Source organism: Vanacampus margaritifer, chromosome 3, assembly GCF_051991255.1.
Source record: "Vanacampus margaritifer isolate UIUO_Vmar chromosome 3, RoL_Vmar_1.0, whole genome shotgun sequence".
Lineage (NCBI taxonomy): Eukaryota > Metazoa > Chordata > Actinopteri > Syngnathiformes > Syngnathidae > Vanacampus > Vanacampus margaritifer.
The window spans coordinates 10,086,125-10,108,984 of record NC_135434.1 but is presented as its reverse complement, the minus strand read 5'-3'; the positions used below and the strand labels follow the sequence as shown (position 1 = coordinate 10,108,984).

At 38.5% G+C, this 22,860-nt stretch overlaps 1 protein-coding gene across 2 annotated transcripts in view; it reads left to right on the top strand.

The window, feature by feature from the left end:
- commd10 (COMM domain containing 10) overlaps positions 1 to 22,860 on the top strand; it is a 48,568-nt gene that overhangs the window by 1,429 nt on the left and 24,279 nt on the right. Inside the window, exons 4-5 of one of the 2 annotated variants that reach the window (XM_077561827.1) lie at positions 431 to 550; positions 6,961 to 7,071. In XM_077561827.1, coding sequence (XP_077417953.1) covers positions 431 to 550; positions 6,961 to 7,071 — 231 coding nt within the window. Of the gene's footprint in view, positions 1 to 394; positions 551 to 6,960; positions 7,072 to 22,860 lie in introns of both variants that reach the window. The other variant, XM_077561826.1, reaches the window with a different exon arrangement.

Below are 22,860 nucleotides of genomic sequence, written 5' to 3'. Positions count from 1 at the left end.
ATTAGTGATAATAAACGGGTGCAATGTGTATTTGGATTTATTTATTTTTTTTTCCGTGGAGAGAAGTGTATTTGGATTTTAATAAAGAAAAGACAACACTCCATAATATTTTAGTGTTTTAAAAAGCGTACAGTAATGATATAATTAGATAGAAATTTAAATAGTTCAAAGTTTTTGAAACAACATTTAATGAATATGGTGGGCCCACGGTTTGAATGTGAGTGTCAATGCTTGTTATAATTATTTATAAGCGAAAAGTTGCCCACATTAATATTTTATGAATATCAGTCGCTGACAAAGGTTCAAACGGTGTCAAATGGTTTGGTGGCACATGTAATGTTCACACTTGTCCACTTGGGTTCACTATTGCACTGTCTGTGTGGCTCCCGTTTAGGCGGTGTACCATAATGTGAAGCCCTCCTCTCTGCAGCAGCAGCTTCAGGGCATCAGCATGAACCCCGACAAGGCCGAAGTGTTCTCTCAAACGTGGTCCACCTCTGGCCCCGAGCTGGTGGACCGACTAAAGCGCAATATCTTTGCCCCTAAGAAGGTAAGATCCGTCATAACAACTTTATTTATTTGACCTGAGAAAAGAACAGCTGTATTCTCGCCTGACTTCAATGCAGGCAGTTCACACTTTTTGTGAATGGTTGTCAGTAGGGGTGGGAATCTTTGAATGTCTCACGATTCGATTCAGATTAGATTTTCGATTAAGAACGATTTTTGATTCAAAATGATTTGATTGACAATGATTTTTGCTTCAATCTATAGATGTACAAGAAATTGTAATGATCTACTCCAGTCTGACTGGCTAATGCTAATTAGCGCGCTACTCGCGGCACTTTTATCAGTCAAAAGAATGGCTCCATGTTGAAAAAAAAAAAAAAAACTTTTATTGGAATAACTTGATTGTGACTTTTTTCCTTGTACTCTCTAATGTGGCTACAACTTAACAGTGTATTAGACCGCGTGGAACCACACTGCCCCTCAGTGGCCAAACCGGGTACAACATAAACAGCGCTCCAAACAAAGGCACACACAGACAAAAGCAAGACAGTATCAAATAATTTAAATAAAATCGATTTTGGGACATTTAAAATCGATTCTGAATCGTACTAAATGAGAATCGATTTTTTTTGGCACACCCCTAGTTGTCAGTCTATATGTTTCCTGAGATTGGCAAAAAAAACACTCTAGCGTGTAGTGACGGGACGAACAACACTGGCGCGCCAGCACTGTGCCGAGTGCGCAAGTGTGAAACCCCGTATCGGCGCGTGTATCGCTTTAATAAAAAAATCACGTGACCGAAACAGGAAGTGTGTCGTTTGGATGTGCCGCGCCAAATTGTATTTATAGGTAGACAAACTGTATCAATGGAGATTAAACTGTTTGCTGTTGCTATAAATTTACCTGTACCTGTGCCTGTTGGATTTTTGTTTGCTTCCACTCATGGATCGTTCTAGAAAATTTTCACAAGTCTGGAATCATTTTGATCAGAGAAAGTATCCACACCTTTATCAACTGGCACTTAAATATTTATGCACGCCAGCTTCCTCTGTTCCCTGTGAACGAGCGTTCTCTAAGGCAGGGGAACTGGTGTCCAAGAGGAGAAATCGCCTTGGAGAAATCAAACTTCAAAAACTTTTATTTTTCAATAAAAATGTATGACAGAATCTGTTTTTAGTGTGTTATTACATATGGTTTAAAACTTTTAACAAAATCCCATACAGAAGTTAAACATTTTAACTTTTATTATTTATTTCATTTTATTTTATTTTATTTATTATATTAATATTATTTTATTGCATACAAATTTGCTATATTTTACAAGCCAACTCATATGAGCATCTAATAAACAACTTAACTCAGCAAGCAAATGGACCAACTGAAATTATACAAAGATGAGATCATATTTTAAGTAAAAGACTAGCAAGTGAATAAATAAAATATATTAAATTTATTTTATAAATATAAATTCATAAGCTAATATTAAGGTTTACAGCGTGCACGTTTTACCATCTTATTTTCATTTTGTTTATCTGCAATGATTTTAGATCTCCAGCAGAGGTCACTATTGAGTGACCAACACAGTGTCAATACAGTTTGTGTAATGTGTCAATACACTCCTTGAGGTATCATCGTCCCATCACTACTCGTGTGTAGTCTATGATAGGCTCCAGCTCACCCTGCATCTTTATGAGGACAAGTACTATAGAAAATGGATGAATGGAGATGGATACTGACTGATAGCTTCATCCATAATCATGTATTCTATTCATCCACATTACGCTTAGGCACCCCTTATCAACATCACGCTGTTTATAATAACAGTGAATATTCTCAGCGTGTGAAAGCTGTCATATACATTTTTTTAAAAAGCCACTCCTGTGCTACCCCGACATTTCAAACAATGTCGGCGAGTCAAGATCTAAGTGCAAATAAAGTGTCAGAATGTAGGCAGCAGTTGCGGTTGTCATTCAGACGTGTCGGCTGCTTGTGTTTTTTGCACGTCATCTTCTTCCTCCCTGATGGATTTGATTCAACAGCCAGTCGAGGCGTTTGTGCGCTGTTACGTCGGATTTTGAGGACCAGTCGAGTCACAATGGAAGTGACGGATGGTTTTGTTGACATAAATGCCCACTTTGTTGGAGAAGTTGATGTTTCTCATTCATAGTTTGCTACCCCTCTCAAGGATTAGTTTAGAGATTAGAGTCCGTTTGGGTCTAGTCATGTAAATGGGAGTTTTTATGGAATAGTGGTGATTGTGTTCATGGGTGAGCAGCACATTTACGCAGGTTTCCATCCAAACTAACTGTTGGTTTTTGAAGAGTTTTGGGGGAATTTTTGAAGTGGTGAAAGAGTAGAACAACATAAGAATTAGGGGTGTTAGAAAAAAATCGATTTGGCGATATATCGCGATATTACAGCGCACAATTCTCGAATCGATTCAATATGCGGCCGAATTGATTTTTAAACATAAATTTTTTATGGGAATATTCAACAAAACGTCTTACTTGGGGTTAGGATTTACACATTAAGCATGGAAGAATGTTATATTAATTATATATTAATTAAGCCTTAATATATTTATTTATTTTTATTTTTATTTTTTTATTTTTTTTTATTTCGAGAGCTCAGTATTGTTCATTCGGTAATTTTACCAATTTGACATGTCATCGTCATTGCTCTCTCTTTTTTATTTATTTTAATTTTATTTTTATTTTGAATGTGTGTGTGCGTGCGTGCGTGTGATTAAGCCTTAATATTTGATTTCAGTGCTGTTCAAACATGAAACAGACGGCAACCTGAATTTTCAGATAAATAAATACATTTTCATACAAATCTTACAGTGTACATGTACAAGTCTACTGATGAATATTTTCGAAATTTGAGTTTGAAAAAAAAAAATCGCAATAATCAATATATAGATTTGTATCGGGATTAATCGGTATCGAATCGAATCGTGACCTATGAACCGTGATACGAATCGAATCGCCAGGTACTATTCACACCCCTAATAAGAATAATGATACACATTAACCAAACAAAATAAACAGAAGTCAGCATCAACACAGGCAGAAGATCAACATCTGCAAAAACAAGTACGTACCTGCAGTGTAGAAAATCAAAATACGCTTTTCGTTTTCTCTAAATCATTCATTAAGGATAATCACCCTCATTGATTTTGTCACTGCCTATTTTCTAATGTTTTACAGCAGTTTATTAAGCCTTAAAGGGAACACATTATGGAAAATTGACTTTTTACTTTGACCTAATCGCTTGTGTACAACTACTAATAGTTGGGTATTTGGAGCACCTGCCCACCCGTCAAGTGTGAAATTACACCGAGCAAATGTTTTGTTAGCTGCCAGTGGTGGCTTTATTTTGCTATTAGTGATTCATTTGCACCCTGGCTTTAGAAGTGTGATTGTCTCGTATTCTGGAGGAAGTGACGGAGTCTCCAGAAGTTTATAGTTGCTTGACTTGTAGCTATTTTGCATTATTTGTTGTTGGTAAGGCAGGATATTATTATTGCCAATCCCAGTTTGCTGCCAAACTAAACATGAAATAAAGAAGTTACACTGTGTATTTTAAACGACCACATAATTGTGCCTTATACGAACGTTTGCTATCTTAATGCTAACATTGAATGCAAAGCGACATAGACAGGCTTAAAAGCTAGCATATTTCAATAGTTCTATCCCTTTTTTTTTTACACAAACATTTAAGCAACACATGTAGACAGACAATATAGCAATTAGGGGTGTGAATTGCGTAGTACCTGGCGATTCGATCCGTATCACGATTCATAGGTCACGATTCGATTCGATGCCGATTAATCCCGATACAAATCTATAAATTGATTATAGCGATTTTTTTTCTTTTCTTTTTTTTTTAACTCAAATTTAGAAAATACTAATCAGTAAACTTGTACATGTACACTGTAAGATTTGTATAAAAATGTATTTATTTATGTGAAACTTCAGGATTATAACTGAGCTACTGCATTTAACAAACAGGTTGCAGTCTGTTTGAACAGCCTTGAAATAGAATATTAAGGCTTAATGTTCCATTTATATAACATTCTTCCATGCTTAAAGTGTGAACCTTAACCCTAAGTAAGACGTTTTGTTGAATATTTCCAACAAAAATTGATGTTTGAAAATCAATTCGGCCGCATATAAAATCGATTCGAGAATTGTGCGCTGTAAGATCGCGATATATTTCCGAATCAATTATTATTTTTTAAACACGCCTAATAGCAAACATGTATTCTTTATCCTCTGCGAAAAATTACTAATATTACTGTACCTTAGTGTGTCATTTGTGAAACTCTACTTTGTATTATACTGCCACCTGGTGGTCAAGACGAGCACACCAAAAATGATGACATTTGTGGGGCTGGAACTCAATGAGGAAATATCATTTGAGATATGAGTGTTTTGAGTTAAGAGCGTGGTTATGGTGCGAATTAAGGCACCACTGTAGTTAATAATCAATGTATGCAAAATATCATTAAACCCTTCAATTAGGGTACAATTAATTGGAAACCATTGTGCCGTAGTAGAAATAAAGGAGAGCCATTACCTTTTAATTAATAATATCATTCTCACTATAATTAATTCTAAAAGTCTCCCCTATCACCCCTATTACTATCGGGTTAAGATTATGCACTTACCACATCTGCTTCATTTCACGGAATATAATGACCAAAGCAAATAAGCTCTCGGTGTGCAGTGAAGTTCTAAACCGCCAGTACATCAACAATAATACATGTATACTAATACAGTTATTTATTAATAAAATGCAGAATTATTCACACAGTTTTTGTATTGGTTAGATTGCAAATGTAAACAGCACCGGCTGACATGCTTAAAAATATGACCATGCTCTCTATGCAATTGCCTTTCTTCTGTTTATTTACGACCCACCGTATCGGAATTCAGATCCTTCTCTCATTTCAATTAATTACATTTATTTTGAAATTGACTTAGGGATCCATATACAGCATGTCAACACTGAAAGTAATACAAGTTCAGACCATCACTCAACGCTAATGTGGACCGTGTCCCCGGTGTGAATAATGTGCCAATCGCAGCTCTTTCGCACCTCGCGCCGGGTCCTGCGATGCTGCACAAGCATCCAGAACCAATAAGTCACACATAGTTTATCATGAGGACCTCTCACTGCATCATAAACTGCCTAACTGCGGCGCCCTGACTCAATCCTGTGGATCTATCACGCCGCTGCGTAAGGACTGAGGAGGAGAGGGGGATTGGGAACATTGAGTTTTTTTAGCCCACCAGGCCCAACTTGAATGACAATTTATGTCGAGGGCAGAAGCAACATTTTACGCTTGCTGCCATGACTGTCTGCTTGGTTAAAGAAGTGTGAGGATTTCAAAATTACTCAGCCATTAAAATCATTGTAATTGTTTTACAATGGCTGTAAATGTTACTGATTTAGAGCAGCACAGTGAGGTCCGGCTTCATAGGTTCCGGGTACCCACGTACCAAAAGCATGCATGTTGGATTATATGAAAACTCAAAAAAAAAAAGAAAAAAAAGGGGGCTGAACAATTAATGACATTCAAATCAACAGGGCAGTGTTGTAGAATGCACTTTTCAAATGGTTGTCGGTAGGCTTTATTGTATATTTATTTATTTATATAGTGTCTAGATAAGGTCAGTGCTTAAGAAATGAAGCGTACATATTATTTCATGAAACCTGTAAAGTTGAAGATATAAAGCTACAGATTTCAGCCCTACTCTAAATTGTAATATGAGTGTGAATGGTTTTTCGTCTATTGGTGGTTATTTAGATAAGAGATGGACATCTATCTATCCATCTATCCATCTATCCATCTTTCTATCTATCTATCTATCTATCTATCTATCTATCTATCTATCTATCTATCTATCTATCTATCTATCTATCTATCTATCTATCTATTCATCCATCCATCCATCATGTAAGCTAGCTAGCTAGCACATTGTTTTGCTATCTATCTATCTATCTATCTAAATATCTATCTATCTATCTATCTATCTATCTATCTATCTATCTGTCTGTCTGTCTGTCTGTCTGTCTATTCATCCATCCATCCATCCATCATGTAAGCTACCTAGCTAGCACATTGTTTTGCTATCTATCCATCCATCCATCATGTAAGCTAGCTAGCTAGCACATTGTTTTGCTATCTATCTATCTATCTATCTATCTATCTATCTATCTATCTATCTATCTATCTATCTATCTATCTATCTATCTATCTATCTATCTATCTATCTATCTATCTATCTATTGATGTCTTTTCAGTACAACATTTGCATGGCAGCAGGAGTTCAGAACATTCACAGAGATGGGGAGAGAGTCATATTGTTGTTGTGGCTGACATTCTGAAAAGTGTGTGTCCCCCCCATCTGAAAATAAATACGTCCTGTATTTTTGTGTTTCCAGCTGGATTTTGTCAGCTGGCAGTTGAACCTGCAGATGGCCCAGTCCAGCCAGGCCAGACTCAAGTCCCCCAGTGCTGTGCTCCAACTGGGCCTCCATAATGAAGACTCTCAGGTGGGGAAAGCACACCAAGTACCACCCAATTAGGCTACATCATCCATCACTTTCCATTACCCAACCCCCCCTCCACACACACTTTTTCTATCTGCCCCTCCTACTTGGCTAATACATGTTAATCCCCCTGGTGTTTATTTTGTAGATAGACATTTGGTTCCAGAGTAGCCGTGTGTAAAGTTCAGAGGTCGGGGAGCTTGTTATCTGAAACCTCCACGGTTATGTGTGTCAAAAAGTACTGAAATAGATATTTGTCTTTCAGAGCTTTTCATGTGTTTTATTCTCACTATAGTATCTAATTAATATTGTGTGACTGCACAGTATTTTTGAAGAGAAACTTTTTAATAATATAATTTTATTTTATTCAGAACTGTGAGGCAGTGCACTAGTCCACTGTGCTGCTCATACAATATCTGACTCAATTGACAGTAAAAAATAAAAAATAAAATAAATAATTAAATATATATATATATATATATATATATATATATATATATATATATATATTTTTTTTTGGGGGGGGGGGGGGGTGAGGGGGTCTAAATGACAATTTTTTTCATAATATATAATTTTAAAAATATATATGTAAATATTTCCTCCCCTACTATAAAAAATAATAATGATCCAGTCAGGTGTAACACATCATAGACCATGCAAACGATAATCCATAAACATCATGCATATTATTCTGTAATACCTCCAAAGTTTCAGATTTTGTTTAGTTTTAATTAGTAGTGGCAAGTAGCTGAAACAAATTCAGCCTTGCACAAATTGTATGTTTCATTGTAACGTCTTTTTTGTTGTTATTTTAAATCAGTCCCTTAAAAGGCATTCAGTGGCTTTTTCTAAGGCAATTTAATTCCCAGGACTATCTTGTTTCAGTTTACTAGTCAAGTTTTTTTTCCTGCCTTATCTTCCCATAGAGAATGCCGGCTCAGATTAACCATGGAATTAAGTAGGGTATCTTCAAACATGGGGCCTATAGGCGCATGATAGGGGGAAAAGAAATATAGGTTTTTCGGAGTCTTTGTTGATGCAAGAGAGAATCAGGATTTTACATTTAGTAGGCCTCCTTTTTTTTTTGCAGTGTTTACTTGAGGCTAGTAAAGGAAGCATTAATTTATTTAAATCCACTTACACAACTCCCCTTGTGGGCGGAGATAGCTGGGGGCTCAAAAACTGCTCGTTTAAAGTGAAGCGGGATCAACAACCGAGAAAAAAAAAACAAACACCAGAGAGAATTTCCTTCATACTTCTGCAGAGGGCGCTGTTGTCTCACAGTTTTCAACGCATGCTGGGACTAAGAACCATTAGATGAATATCTGTTTTTAAGCCTTTCTAGAGGAGCCATTTAAAATGCACTATGTTTCGTGTAGTATACACTAATTGAACAGCCTGCTGCTATCTCCAATAAAGTGAAAACTGCAAGACAAGAGGAAGTGGATATAAAATAGTACTTTAATAGGAGCTTTAACCCTGGCAGAGGTTGGAGAACACCGAGGAACAATGCAGGGAAGACAAATAGGACAAGAGGGAGTAAAATAATGTCGGCCTGTGTGGTATCGATTGCTTTGGTGCGGAGAAAGTTTGGAGGCTCTGCCATCTGACCAGTCTCTTGCTTCATTAGCGCTCTCCCTGAGGAGAACGAGGAGGCGGAGGGAGGAGCAGAAATGCCAGGTGCTTTACTTCTCCTTCACCAAACAGTACAAGGCATGCAGTACAGCTGCAGATGTCGCACAACGTTGTTTTTTTTTGTGTGTGTGTGTGGGGGGGGGGGGGGGGGGATTTAACCCTGGAGAACCCACGGGGTCAAATTTGGCCCCTATAAATTCTGCTACTCAAATAACAAAGACCTCTTTTTTTACTTTTTTTTTTTTTTACAAATTTAACTTCAAAAGTCCAGAGTGCCACTTCTGACCCCTGCATGGGGCCATCTAGTGGATGAATATTGCACTTACATGAGCCAGAGTGGTGGTGACAAGATGGCTGGCAACATGCTGTTTCGTTGAGCTGGAAATCAATCCAAACAAAACCATCTTCTCAGCAAACCATCAGATGGTAAAATTGAGTTTTTTTTGTTAATCTATTTCATATCATGTTGCAGAATGCCTAGGAGTATGTTTTATATGTATATTTTGATAAATTAGCAACTCTGAGCTAGTTAAAATTGAAAAAACATATATTTTGGTGTTCAGTGAACTTATAGCAGTCATTTAATGTATAATTCATAATTTTCCAAAGAAGAAAAGGGTTCTTGGGTTCTCCAGGGTTAATGGAGTCCCTTTCAGTATATGGGAAATAATTTTTCATCCCATGAAATGCTAATTAAGTGATGCCATCATAAAACCGTTTCTTGTAGTAACATTTGAATACTGTTAACTCCCATGCAAGTATACAATTTAGTGTAAACGATACTTGAGTGCAGCATCCCTGTCAACGCACGGCACCTGTTGCAATGACGCTTGAAATGTTGTTTTGACGTAGAAGCAGCGTTTACAGAAAAAGCCTCAAGTTGTCTAGAGTTGGTGAAAACCACATAGAGACGCAGGGACGGATCACCATGCAGTTAAAAAAACTGACAGGATGGAAAGGAAAGTGAAATATGGAGGAGTTTTTTTTTCTGGGCTTCTTTTGCATTTTCCCGTGGACGTGATGCAGTAAGTAAAGGCGGCAGTGAATTTTAATATGAACCCTTGCTAACAATGGCTGTGGGGGACTTTTTCCATTTGTCAAAACAAATCCGTCAACCGTCTGTCTCTATATGTGCCTTGAAACCGAAATCTGCAATCTAGATGTGCCGCGTGCAGTCGTTTAAGAGAAGTTCTAGAGGAACCCAACGCATAAAGCGCCCACTAGCTGCTTGCTAGTGTTTAGAATTTTACAAACATGTATATTTTTTCCCTTTATTTCGCTTCAATGCATTTGAATACTGCCTGCTTTCTGTGGCTGAGAAAAACACACACAAAAGCAACGCGATGCAAGGATTAAGCCAGAGGAAGGGAAAAAAACACATAAACAAAATGATTGTTTTTTTTTTCTGTGTAGGTGTTTGCTTTGTGCTGTACTGCGATTCTCTAAATGAATTTCTTGGCACAATGTTAAGCAAAAAAGAAAAAGTAATATACAGTACATTTAAGCTGCAAGTAGTTCTGAAAGGGCCCCGACATTCTGGATTCAGTGCTTTATCGAATGACTAATCGAAGCTACTGAGGTAATGTAGCTGTCACATGTTACCTTAGACTTCAAATTGTGTCTTTAGTTTAGTGAAGGAGCAAATGACGTTGCTCCAAGTAGATGCTATACTCCAACTAACCACCAGGTGCATCATCCACCATCAAATAAACAACCTCGTGTAACCCGCTCAAGGAACAAATAACTGTCTGAACACTAGGGGGCACTATGTATAAGGAATACATACAGTAGATCAGGAAAAAATCTAAATAACAAAGAACCTCGAGTCTGGTGGAATATAAAAGTAGGAATATGGATCCCATAACTACAAAATAAAGAATGTAAAAAAAAAAAAAGTACTTAACTACTTCCATAGAATACCACAAGTTATAAAATAAAATAGTCACAGGACAACTGTAGTAATACTTTACCACACAATTGTTTACTTCTCTTTACTTGACGTGCCCGTGCTGCAGTGTCGGGACGCTCGGCTAGCAAAGCGTCGTCATCACTCTTCACTTTAAAATCGTTTGTGTCTGGAGTACAAGTACAGATGTTGCAACATCTGCACAGCATTCCTTCTAGGTGGCGTTTATCATCTGATAGCGCCAAGCGCCGTCGTTGTAGATGCCATTAGCGCAAACGCATCCGGCACGCACAGCGGATTTGGCACCTAAGGTGTACTTCAAAGAGATGTTTAAAAAGCGTGAAAGTGTATGCGGATCAAGTCATTAAGGAACAGGAGGCAAATGAAACAATGATATTTAAGATTATTATTATTTTTTTTTTTCAATATGTCTAGGTGTCATTTCTTCTCATGACAAATGAGCAGTTTTGAAAAGGTTGTGTTTAAAAGTAACTGCAGCCGGATGATGTTTCTGTTCTTGAAATGTGTGCAAATGTACAGTAATAGCGGCTCTGCGGTTAATTGTGCTCATTCATACATTCAGCACTTTTGAATGGATTCTCTTTCTCGCAAATCAGAATTGAGTGGCCTCTGTTGACTCGTTCACAATCACATTATTCTACCCTTCAACTTCTTTTTTTTTTTTATTCAAGCCTCAAAATAAATCATGCAAGCCTTCATTTCCTGTGTTTCTGGTTTAGTCCTGAGTGAACGTTCCCTTTAATCCTTCTTTTTTTGGTATTTCTCATTTCAAAGTTATGTGTCAAGTTGTCCCCAGCTGATGTCTAAAGAAAAAATAAGCCCACCAATTTGAGTTTAAGGAAACCTTTTTTTTTGTTTCGTTATTGTGCTCTCAAAGCATCAGACATGAAAGACTTTTTTCTCCTTGTGTTTCAAATTCGTTTTTTTTTGTGTGTTCTGGCTTCCTACAATCAGGATTCTTTTTGTACACACAACTTGCATCACGCACGCATACTGAGGTTGAGGCTTATTCGCACTTTTATCGCGAGGGGTGCAATTAAACATTCTGTTTTGACTTCTGCGAGAGGGCTGATGTCATCACAGCTTTCCCGAGCATCGGGGGCTGCCTCACGTCTCTCTCATCAGGGTGGCGGGCAGCGCTTTGAACGCAACTCAAGAGCTTACGTAAAGCAAAGCTTCTGCCTCCCACACGCCCTTGCCGTGTAGTCCCAATAAAAACGGCTTCCAGAGGAGATCCAGGCTTTACGTTCTTATTCGTGGGATTACACGGCACGATCAATATATCGGAGCGCTGCCATGTAAATGCTAGCACTTTGGAAATCCTTCGCACCAAGCCGCCCACCAGCCAGGAGGGACAAAGGCTGCTTTGTTTTAACTTTCACTTGCCTTGCTCTACATGTCCCAAAATGCTTTGTGCGACCATCTTTTTTTTTCCCCTCAGGGGTCTCTCCCCTCTCTGTCTCTTGCTCCATCACTTTCCCACTGGTGATTTGTTTTTCCTCCTGTGGGATTTGGGATCCCATTCATCGGGAGCTCATTGTTGGGCTCTTATCCTCTCCAACGGATGGGCCCCGAGAGCAGAATGGGTGACTGTGGACTCCCTCTCGCCGCACTCCTCCTCACCCAAGTCCCTCGCTCTTTGCCATGTGATGATGTCATGGCTTTGCTTGACATGGGAGGGGGCACCTATTGATTCTCTCTCCCTAATACTACATACCCTTTATATGTCTCCCCTTCCATTCATGCCCATCTAACCTCCTCTCATGTTTTCTCCAGCCAGTTCTCTTTGCAGATTCCTTGGCCTCCCAAAAGGCGCCCGGGGGATTTGGGGATGTTTGGATGTTGTTTAGTACATCCACCGCACAACGCTTGACACCCCCGTAGGAACGCCATCAACCCGCAAAGCCAGCTCCATTTAAATCTCATTGATTTAACGTCTCTCTTAAATTTCCGCTGCAGAGGTTTTATATCCAGCCTGTTTTGTCTACACCCACTTTGTCAAGTATTCATTAATCCCCTAAAAACGGGGTGTCGTTTTGCCGTAGCCGGTAGCGATGATAAGAGAGTGCTTAAGACTCCATTTTTTCGAATGTGAACGTGTCCTCCTCCTTCTCTCGTCATTGGCCCAGCTCTTGGCTGAACTATGCAGGGGTGAGAAATCTGGTGCAGCTGAAACAAGGCACTCTGATTGCAGAAGCATGGAGCCAAATCACGAATCAAATCCATTCATTCCGCTGAAAGGCGCATTTGCCGTCACAGGAAATAAAGGCTGCCTTTTTACCCCATAATAGCACATATAATAATAATACAGCCTGATACATCTTAATCTTAACTTTACTTTATCCTTATTGACCAGATTGTGAGTATTCCTCTATTTTGAAAGACCGCACGACATATTGATCAAATCATTTTGTCATTTTGTGTTGGGACGAGATAAAGGAATTGAGTTGCGGGGCTTTCCCTCCTCTTGAACTCATGATGATAAAGAGCGGAGTCATCAAACATGCACTTTTGGATGACAAGAGCCTTCGCTCTGTGAATCAAAACAATTGTCACTAGTGCCTTCTTGAACTCCTTCTCTACCCTTTGATGGTACTTGTTTGGATATGACATCGAAATGTGTTGCATTTCTAGCAAACTCAACCCCAAAAAATAAATATCAGTTTCGATGCCATTTGTTATCATTCAGGTTATTTTATTTTATTTTATTTATTTTAATTTAGACAAACGACAATTTACACTCACATTCACAAATACGCTAACCAAAGAAGCATGTTTTGGGTATGTGTGAGGTCGGAGTACCCTGAGAGAACTATTATGAGTGCAGAGGAGATTTGATTTGTCTGCATTCTATTTACACGCTTCCCAAGATATTGCACAACCTGGTTATGCTCTGCCAGTGACCCGCTAAGTTTATTCTATGCTGTAGTTTCATCTCAGAGACATAGTGTACGCTGAGAAAAAATAAATAAATAATTATTTGAAGAAAACTAGAAACCCAGAAATTTACAAGGAGAGTTTTTAGTACATTTTACCAGTTTATCAAAAATAAATAAATTTAAAAAAAAGTTACTCAAGCTTTGAGGTACAAACCCATGACCTTCACCTTGGGAGAGAGCCACTCTACCACCTGAGCCATGCCACTCCTGCTGTTTGCAACTATACTGAATTGCTGGCGTGTCCAAAATGAGACCAAAAATTGGTCTCTTGTAGGTAAGAAGGATTCCGCCTGACACCATCAATATATAACACACAGCAGGAGCGGCGTGGCTCAGGTGGTAGAGTGGCTGCCTACCAACATGATGGTTGTGGGTTTGTTCTTTAACCCTTGAGTAACTAAAAAAAAAAAAAAAAAGGTAAAATGTACTGAAAAATCTCTTTGTAAAATTTACTTAAATTTCTGAGGGAAAAATCTGTTAGTCTTTTTTCAAGTAAATATTACTCTCTTTTTTTTTAATTTTATTTTTTTACAGTGTCCTGTACTTTTATAAACATTTAAAATTAAAATTAAAAGTAAAATTGTGCCTTACCATAAAAAAAAAAATCATGAACTCTTTAGGCAGGGAGCCTGATTTTATTTTATTTTTTTAAACCCATCAGTTATCATTTTGTTAGCAATGGAGATACAATATTATAATTTCAAGGACAGTTCTAAAGACCAAATGGTGAACAAATTAGAATGTGATGAAATGTCGCCATTTCTCTGGATCGCACTCCTCCTCTTCCTCCTGCATGTACCCTTAAATTCTTCCCACTCCTTCGCTGTGTAAAGGAGCGCCAGTGTCTACATACCTTGGGGGCATAGGCCGGCTGCCTTGGCGATGTTCTAGCTTTGCCTCATACTGGGAAAGAAATGGGCCTTAGGTTTGAATAGCAGCCGTTACTCGTGTGGGGCAGCCACAATGTCTTTGCATGCACTCACGTCGCAGTTGCCCATGACAGCCTCCAGCCCAGCCCACTCCAAGCATGTGCCAGGCCAATATATTTCAAATGCATACTTTTTCAAGATGCCAGCCTCGACTGAAGGTCTCGAGTGCCACTTATGTGAGAACCCGGCACTCAGATTTGATAGTTCAGGCTCGCTCTGCAAGTTCTTGGCTAGCTTTTTTTAAGACACTTGACACACATTAATAAAATTAATGTTTGACACAGCTTTTTCAGCTTCTAAGTCGCTTTGTAGAAAACAGATTTGGAGGTCAATGTGGTTTTAGGAACTTCTACAAAGTTTTGGCAGATCTTGTCTGTTTCATCTGTTGCTATGTCTGAGAGATGGAATCTGTGTAGACCACCAGGATACATTGGAATTGGTTAATCTACAACATATTTCGACCGTGTGGTTCGGTTCACTTTAGTACACGTTTTTGGAATTTCTACTGTAATGGGTAACAAAATATCCAAGCTGAACTATCCCATTTTTTGTTTGCTATGCTTTGGTTTGTTCTTGGAGGTTGGAGCAAAACTTGCTGCCCTCTGTTCATTGGTCAACACAGAATTACCACTTTGGTGTTACAATGGCATTTTATAAACAGAGTGGCGGTGGAGGGGGGGGGGGGCTATACATTGTATTTATACGCTTCTCATGTGCTTTTTCTTGATGACAGAAAACAAAAAACCACCAATCAATTTCTAGTTTTTCAAGATTTTTGTTGCCTTTATGTGTGTTTTAGTTTTGAGAGCTAGCTATGTTGGCAGCTAAATTCACAAGCAGTAGTTAGGCATGTAGTAAACAAGCCTTCAAAAAGATGACAAGTGCTTGCTTAAGCTGTTATGTGCCACTACCAGTAGAACAAGATTGTTGTGTATTTAACCAAACCACATTAATTTTGTCTAACAGGCTAATGAAATTAGCATAAATGTTGCACAGTTCCCAATGTTCAAAATCATGTTTTCTTTATCCTCTGCAAAAAATGACTTATTGTTACAACTTTCATCATAAAATCGGTATAGTCTGTGTGTATTGTACTGCCCTCTGGTGGCCAACACATGCACAACAGAATGAGCAGCATAATGCACATTGAATTATCCATCCGTCCGTCCATCCATCCATCTAAACCGGATGCACAAATGATTATCATGATGTACTATTATAAAATAAATAAAATAAACAAAGAAAACGTTTATATTGGTTGTTGCTTTTTTTTGTGTGTGGCAGAAATACAAGTGTTAGATTGAATTTAAAAAAATCCCAAAAGCTTTGTGGTGGTCATCGACAAGCATGCATTTCCAGTATGACTTTGACAGCCCCATTTGATTGTGCATAAGCTATAAACGGGATTAAAAGGATCAACTTTTGAGATGCCATTTGTGTTGAAAAGGGCTATGAACAAAGAGTCACACAATTCTTTTTACTCCAATTAATAAATTTGTTATGTTTTTGGGCTTAAAGCGATTTGTCTCACGTCAGTGTTGGCATCCTCCCTCTAGGAAGTGTGGGAGGTGTGAACAAACAATGTGAAAACACAAGACTATTTACAGACATTTCTCAGACCGGCTTCACCTGTCAATCACTTGTTGTCATTTTCTTTCTTTAGTTCTTTTTTGATCATGACATTGCTTCCTATGTGTTTTCTTTTTTTTTGTTCTTTGTCAGCAAGGCGAAATAGACACTTTTAAAACTTCACTTTTGAGAGATTTATCAGTGCAATAGTTCAAATTTTGCCTCAGCTTTTATTTACGGCACTGAAGTCTGCGGGGCATCTAACTTGCTGTTGATGCTGATGTGACACTTGAAAGCCGAATTGTTTATTTGAATGAATTATATGATTTTTGCTCAATGTAATGTATTTCATACACGAGGTAACTCAATGTGCTACACATACTCAAAAAATACAACAATCAAAAGAATCACCTGATGCCATTAACCACCTAATGTGGGCTAATGTCAGAAAACATTTCTCAAGTGAGGATCCACAACTACTTGTGTGCATGTAGGCAACTTGAGTATAGTTTATTCATGTATGCAATTTACATTTTAATGATCTAAAACTTGATAAACAAAAGCAGTAGAAGATGCTCGAACCTCTTTTTCTGTGTGACAATTGCCACAGGCCTCACACTGAGCGATAAAGCCCATGACAATCGTTGTTTGTGTCACATATGCCATCTTCCATTAACAATAAATGGTGTTTTAATTAGGACACATTAATTAATAGGGACAATGTTGAAACTGAGGCCCTAAGGAGGCTTTTGACAGTACAGCGGGCCCTGCGAAACAATCATAACGTCTCAATGTGCAAAACATATCCCCAATGCAATCCAATCCACGCTTAGATTAAGCATCCCATTTTAATTGCAGGTACACAAAGTACTGTAATTTCCCTTTGCGGATGTGGTACGAAGAGGAAACTCAACCGGTATAAACGTAGCGTTCTTTTCAAGCCTGTTCACATGTCAACCCGTCTGCTTCCTGATAATGTGGGTCAGAGGAAACCCATCAAGATGGAGAAGAGAATCTTGCTTGTTCTTCATGTAGTTGTCAGCCCGCCTGTCAGTCCGTTTTCTCGTTTGTACCATCAAAGTCGCTGATAACTCTCAGTGGCTCGCTCCGTGACTATATTTTCTTCTGACGCTTTGGGAGGCGTATCAGTTACTTTGTGTTGGATTGGAGCCGAACACTCCAATGCTCTTTGTCTAAAGACCGTGCAATCAATTATGGATACAGGAAGCTGCTCGCATGACAGCTTCCAAGTCAAAACAATGCACATTTGAAAATGCAAACAATAATCAAAAGTTAACAGGTCTTCTCATATTCTATTTATTTATTTTTGTACTTATTAAAAGTGGCTCTAAGTAATCCAATTAGGTGTGAATTGTCGGGTGTTTGTAGTTGCTCAGGTGTTGCTTTTTAGATTGATTGTTTTAAGTATTAGTGCTTGTTTTTTGGTTTAGGTTTCACCTGTGAAAACTGTATTTGCTGTATAAAAAGTATTTTCAAATGTAAGGAATAAAAGTAAAAAGTCATCAAAAATAAATACTGTACTAATAAAAATGAAGTATAGTAAGTAGGGGTGTCAAAATGAGTGCATTAATGTTGAGTTAATTTAAAGGTTTTTTTAATGCCACTTATTTTTTCTATGTGTGATTAATGACTGTCCGTTACTTGGAAAGCCTGTATTGGGGGAATTTCAGTCGCAACGCAGCAGACACGCCCACGTCAAAATTTAGCAGTTTAACACTAATGCATATATTTGTGGAGACTGGTTTCAAGTTGTATTTTACAATTTTAAAAATGTGCAGAATTTCACAGGTTACTTCACGTTAAAGATAGCTCTTAATATGATAAGACAAATGCACTGAGCTTTCACCAATGTGTTACGAATGCAATTATGCCATCTAGTGGCAGAAAATGACCTCTGCACAAATCAATATCACACTTATTATTTACACTACAGTACATGTTTTTATTTTTAACTCAATTTTATGAATTATTATGAAATTACTGTATCAATGACTAAAAGATGCAGGCAGCCTTATTTCTATTAGTTTTACATTTTTTTCCCCCACTTTTATGTTAACAAGAGTGTAGAACAGATATAATATTTCGGATTAATCGCGAGTTAATTATTGACTTCATGCGATTAATTACGATAATTGCCTCACACCCCAATAGTAAGAAAATATTTGTACTGTACTTCATTACTTCCCACCACCGCACTTTTCTTTGCAGTTATTGCAATGTTTCACCATTACTACAGCATCATATAAATGACAGCTTCGAGAGACATGTAGTTTGCACATCTATCCCATAATGTCTCCCAGGTGTTAAATTTGCCTGCTCAAAGTTAATGGCTCAGAGGTGACGATAATAATGCAAGCAGGAACATCCCATCCAACTGCCTTTTCTGATATGAACATGTCGCATGTTTTGATTTCGATCAGCTAAAACCGTGACAGAAGTGACTACAAAATAGCATCTGGTAGTCGTAACAGAAGATTCACTCCCGGAGCACCTCTCTTACTGGAGCAGCGACAGCATAGGTAATTTCATAAATGTAATGATGCTCCTTTTAATGTCTGCACAAATTGAGTAATGGTGGATGATGCTCACCATGGCAAGTAATATTCCGAGCCCATTAGAACGGCGCCCCGACCGGCTCCTGCACGGCGACTGATTCCTTAATGATAAAGGAACAGAGGAATAAGCACTTTTGTTATCATCTCCATTGTCACATCCCCACAACTACAGCCTTCCATTACAGCGCTAATAATAGACACGGTCCTTATCGCTTCCATCACCGTCATAGTAGCAAAGCGAGAGAAAGGAAACCGGGTAGCTGTGCAGTACAGACAAAAATCAAAATGCTAATGCATGTCATTATAACCAAAGAGACGGGGACCCTTTTAAATTTGAATGCGTCTCAGGTTATATCAATTCAACGCAAATCTGTATGTTTGACTTTGGGTTTCTTATGCCTAAGAAATACCTCACAAAATTTTAGGATGAGTTGTGCTTGTCTGTTGCTTAGTCTTTTGGCTTTTTCTGGCTGTTTTATGATACAAAATTCACCTCAACAAGTAGAGAGAAGACAATTTTGAGAACAGAAGAAGATGAATATTTATTGGCTCTGTGAAAGATATTCTTTAAAAAGTAATAGTAGTAGTAGGTACCACTCTCACTTTGTTTGTGTTAAATATTGAATACAATCATTTATGCAACATGGATCCATGGTTGTGTACATGCTAGATGCATGGTGTTGACACTTTGCTGGTTGTTCTCTGTCTGTGCAGTTATTTTATATTTTTTTTTAAAGAGGGGGGAAAAAATCAATCCAAACATAGGAAGGTGTCACATATTCAATAATTTTTTTTTTTTTACCATTTGTTTTATTTTTTTAAATCTTAGGTAGGTAGGTAGAACATTATGGTGGAACTGCAACAGATTCATATATTGTAAAACAAGTAGGATCCATTTTAAGTACTTTACTAAAGTGATAGCTTGTAAATATTTGATGGGCACCACACGGGGAACACAACGTCTGCGTGTTAGTGCGTGGGCGCTGATCGGTTTCTTAACTCGAGTTTCTACCAGGGGTTCCTGGTAAAGATGGAGTTGTAACAAAGGAGAAGAAGGTAAACATTGGAGGAGTGTTGCCACATGAAAGCTCCCAGTTTCAAAGACAATGACATCAATGCTTCCTCCTAGCAGGTGCAGCAGCCTTGATGGTGAGGGAGGCCAGTTGGAGATGATCTGAGGCGTTGATGTGTTTGGTCAAAACAGGAGAGGGGAGATGGCTTCACATGCATGCATGGGAGGAAGGAAAGGATCTGCGTTTTTTGTGGTTTCTTCAGGCTTCAGTTTGACGAGAAACACGACATGTTTGGCAATGTTAGGAGTTTCTCAAGTTAATTGTCGTTGTCGTTTTGGGCTTGCGTGTAAATTCATTTGAACATTTGGGCCTCATAGTCCATTATGTGATTTCATTGACTACAAAAATCTTTCAATTGGTTTATTCCACCACTCTGAATGAGCAGTTTCTGAGAGCTGTCTGTACATCTGCACTGTCAAAATAGCTCTGCCAATTTGCCAAATGGGAAGATTTTGAACAGACACACGCATCTTTCTAACTTTTCGGAACATGGAAGCTTGCCAGCTCACACTGGCCCTCCCTCTTTCCCTCACATCCACAAGTACACACAGATACTTGGTCATGTATTCTCTTTGCGTGGTGACCTGCTGCTTTGCTTTTTGGATGATGCTCTCTGGGTGATTTTGTGTAGATACATACATCTATATACTGTATGTGTGTGGGAGTGAAACAATATGCTGTAAGTCAAGTTAACCTTTAGAATATTATGTTGTATATGCCCCTACTAGTCTAAACACAGTATTCTGATTAATACTGTGTTTGTGGAATATGAGTTAAGCAGCAAAATCCACCCGTCTATCCATCTTGGGGGCGGCATCGCTCAGTGGTAGAGTGGTCATCTTGCAACCCAGAGATTGTGGGTTCGATCCCATGCCTTTGTGACCATGTCGGAGTACCCTTGAGCAAAATACTGAACCCCCAGTTGCTCCTGATGGGAATGAGTAGTGGAATGTAAAGTGCTAGATAAATGAAGTACCATTTACCATCTCAGTGGGCGCCATTTTTGCCACTTACTGTTGCTTAGGGCTCAGGTAACGACCAATCATGGCTCACCTGTTTTCTGAAGATGAGCCGTGATTGGTCATTACTTGAGCTTGTCCTTATCCGGAACAAAAGGTGTGCTATGTGGTCCACAATTTGACTTTCACCGCTCAACAAAAGTGTGGGATGCAAGGGCACATTCTTAGCAGCTTTAATTATAAACAAAGAAAACGGTGCAATTTTCAGGTAATATGCTTCATTGCCGTCTAAAAAAAAAAAAAGTCATGTCAGTTGATTCTACATCACATTTTCGTATTCATTCTCTGTACATAGTCATTTTCCATCATCACATCGTCAGGAAACTAAAAATTTTTGTGTGTCTGTAATCTTTTGAAAAAGTTTTCTTGTCTGCTATAAATAATAGAGTGAGAGTGCTAAACTGCAAGGTGAGAGCTTGTCAAAGTGACAGTCACTCTTTTTTTCATGATTTGGCCTTTTAAATTGCAAAACACTGACGAGGTGGGTCATGGGTCCCCGGAGCTTGACAAAGGAGGAACCAGTGCCACTATTCTGTCATAATCAGCTTCAATCAACGCTCGGGGACGGCTGACGCACACGCAAGCTGCTTGAGTGCATATGTTTATGATGAAAGGGCTTTATTTATTTCTGACTGATGCTTATTTAGCTTTTCGTTCAGTTTTTGGAAGGAAATTTGAGGCAAAAAAAAATAAAATCAGATATACAGGGTGTCCATAAAGTCTCTTTACCATTTAAAAAAATTATTAAAAATGCAATTGATTAGATATTTTATTCAGATTTGTTCTATTGTATTCAGTGTTTAAAAACACACACAGTGTTTATCATTACTGACCTTAAGCAAAGGATTACTGATGCCATTGCCACAATTGATGAGGCTATGCTACAGCGAACATGGCAAGAAATCGAGTACCGTCTTGATGTGCTTTGTGCAACTAATGGTGCCCATGTAGAAGCGTATTAAACAGGGATGTGATTTTTCCGCTAATTCGCGGAATTCCGCTTTTTTTATCCCCCCCCCCAAAAAAAAAAAATCTATTTTTTTTTTTTTTTTTTAAGTAGTTCATTGTGTATGCATATGACTCCGACAGATAACATCTTCTGCTATAACAAAGACATTTGTGGTATGCTCTAATATGAGTTACTTTTCATTTGGTCATAATTTAATTATTTGTTCATGCCCCCCCCCCCCCCCCCCCCCCCCACTGGGCACTGCTCTGGACCTAGCTGGGTGCCAGCGGGCCCCAGACCCCCGGCTAAATTTTCAGATAATTTCACTTTGGTCAAATCACATCCCTGATTAAAAGAAGTAAAAAAAAACTTTGATAAACGCTGAATACAATAGAACAAATCTAAATAAAATATCTAATCAATTGCATTTTTAATAATTTTTTGAAATAGTAAAGAGACTTTATGGACACCCTGTATACTGTAGTTTCCTAATGGATCCTTGAAAATTTGGCCTAGCTAGATATTGACAGTAACTTTCAAAATCGTCCGTTCCCTCTCTCTCTCTCTCTCTCTCTCTCATTCTCTCTCTCTCTCTCTCTCTCTCTCTGTCGCCAATTGTTTTTTGCATGCATTCGCCCCGGGAATCCACCACTCGAGCATCCGAATCAGCTGTGAGTTGCTGAGATAGCATTGCCATTAAACCCCCTCGTATCTTTCCTAAGGCTGTGTCATTTCAGCCATTTAGACAGCCAAATGTGCCAGCCTCATCAAGGTGCTCAGGCTTTGCCCTTTTCAATAATTCACCACCGAATTTGCAGGGTGGAGTAAAGGTTTGTCCGTAGCAGCTTCCTCTACAAAGGCGCGTTTCTTCTAATTGGAGTGACACTAAGGTCCCTCTTGGTGACGCCGAAATGTCATTAGCGGAGGTGCCAAATGCCACGTGTTGTTTGAGGGTATGCCATTGATTGGAAATGGCAATGTGAAACGTGGCTCGTCTGACATGGACCAAGAGTCGTTTGGTGTCGGGCACACAACTAAATAAATACATTCTTGTTTTTTTCTATTCTATTTCGCCTATTCTTCACTTCCTGTTTCCGTACATTTCTTTTAATTGATGGCCTGTCCAGTCCATACGTCACCGTCCAAAGTAACCCAGAGACTTTGAGCCCCGTGCTG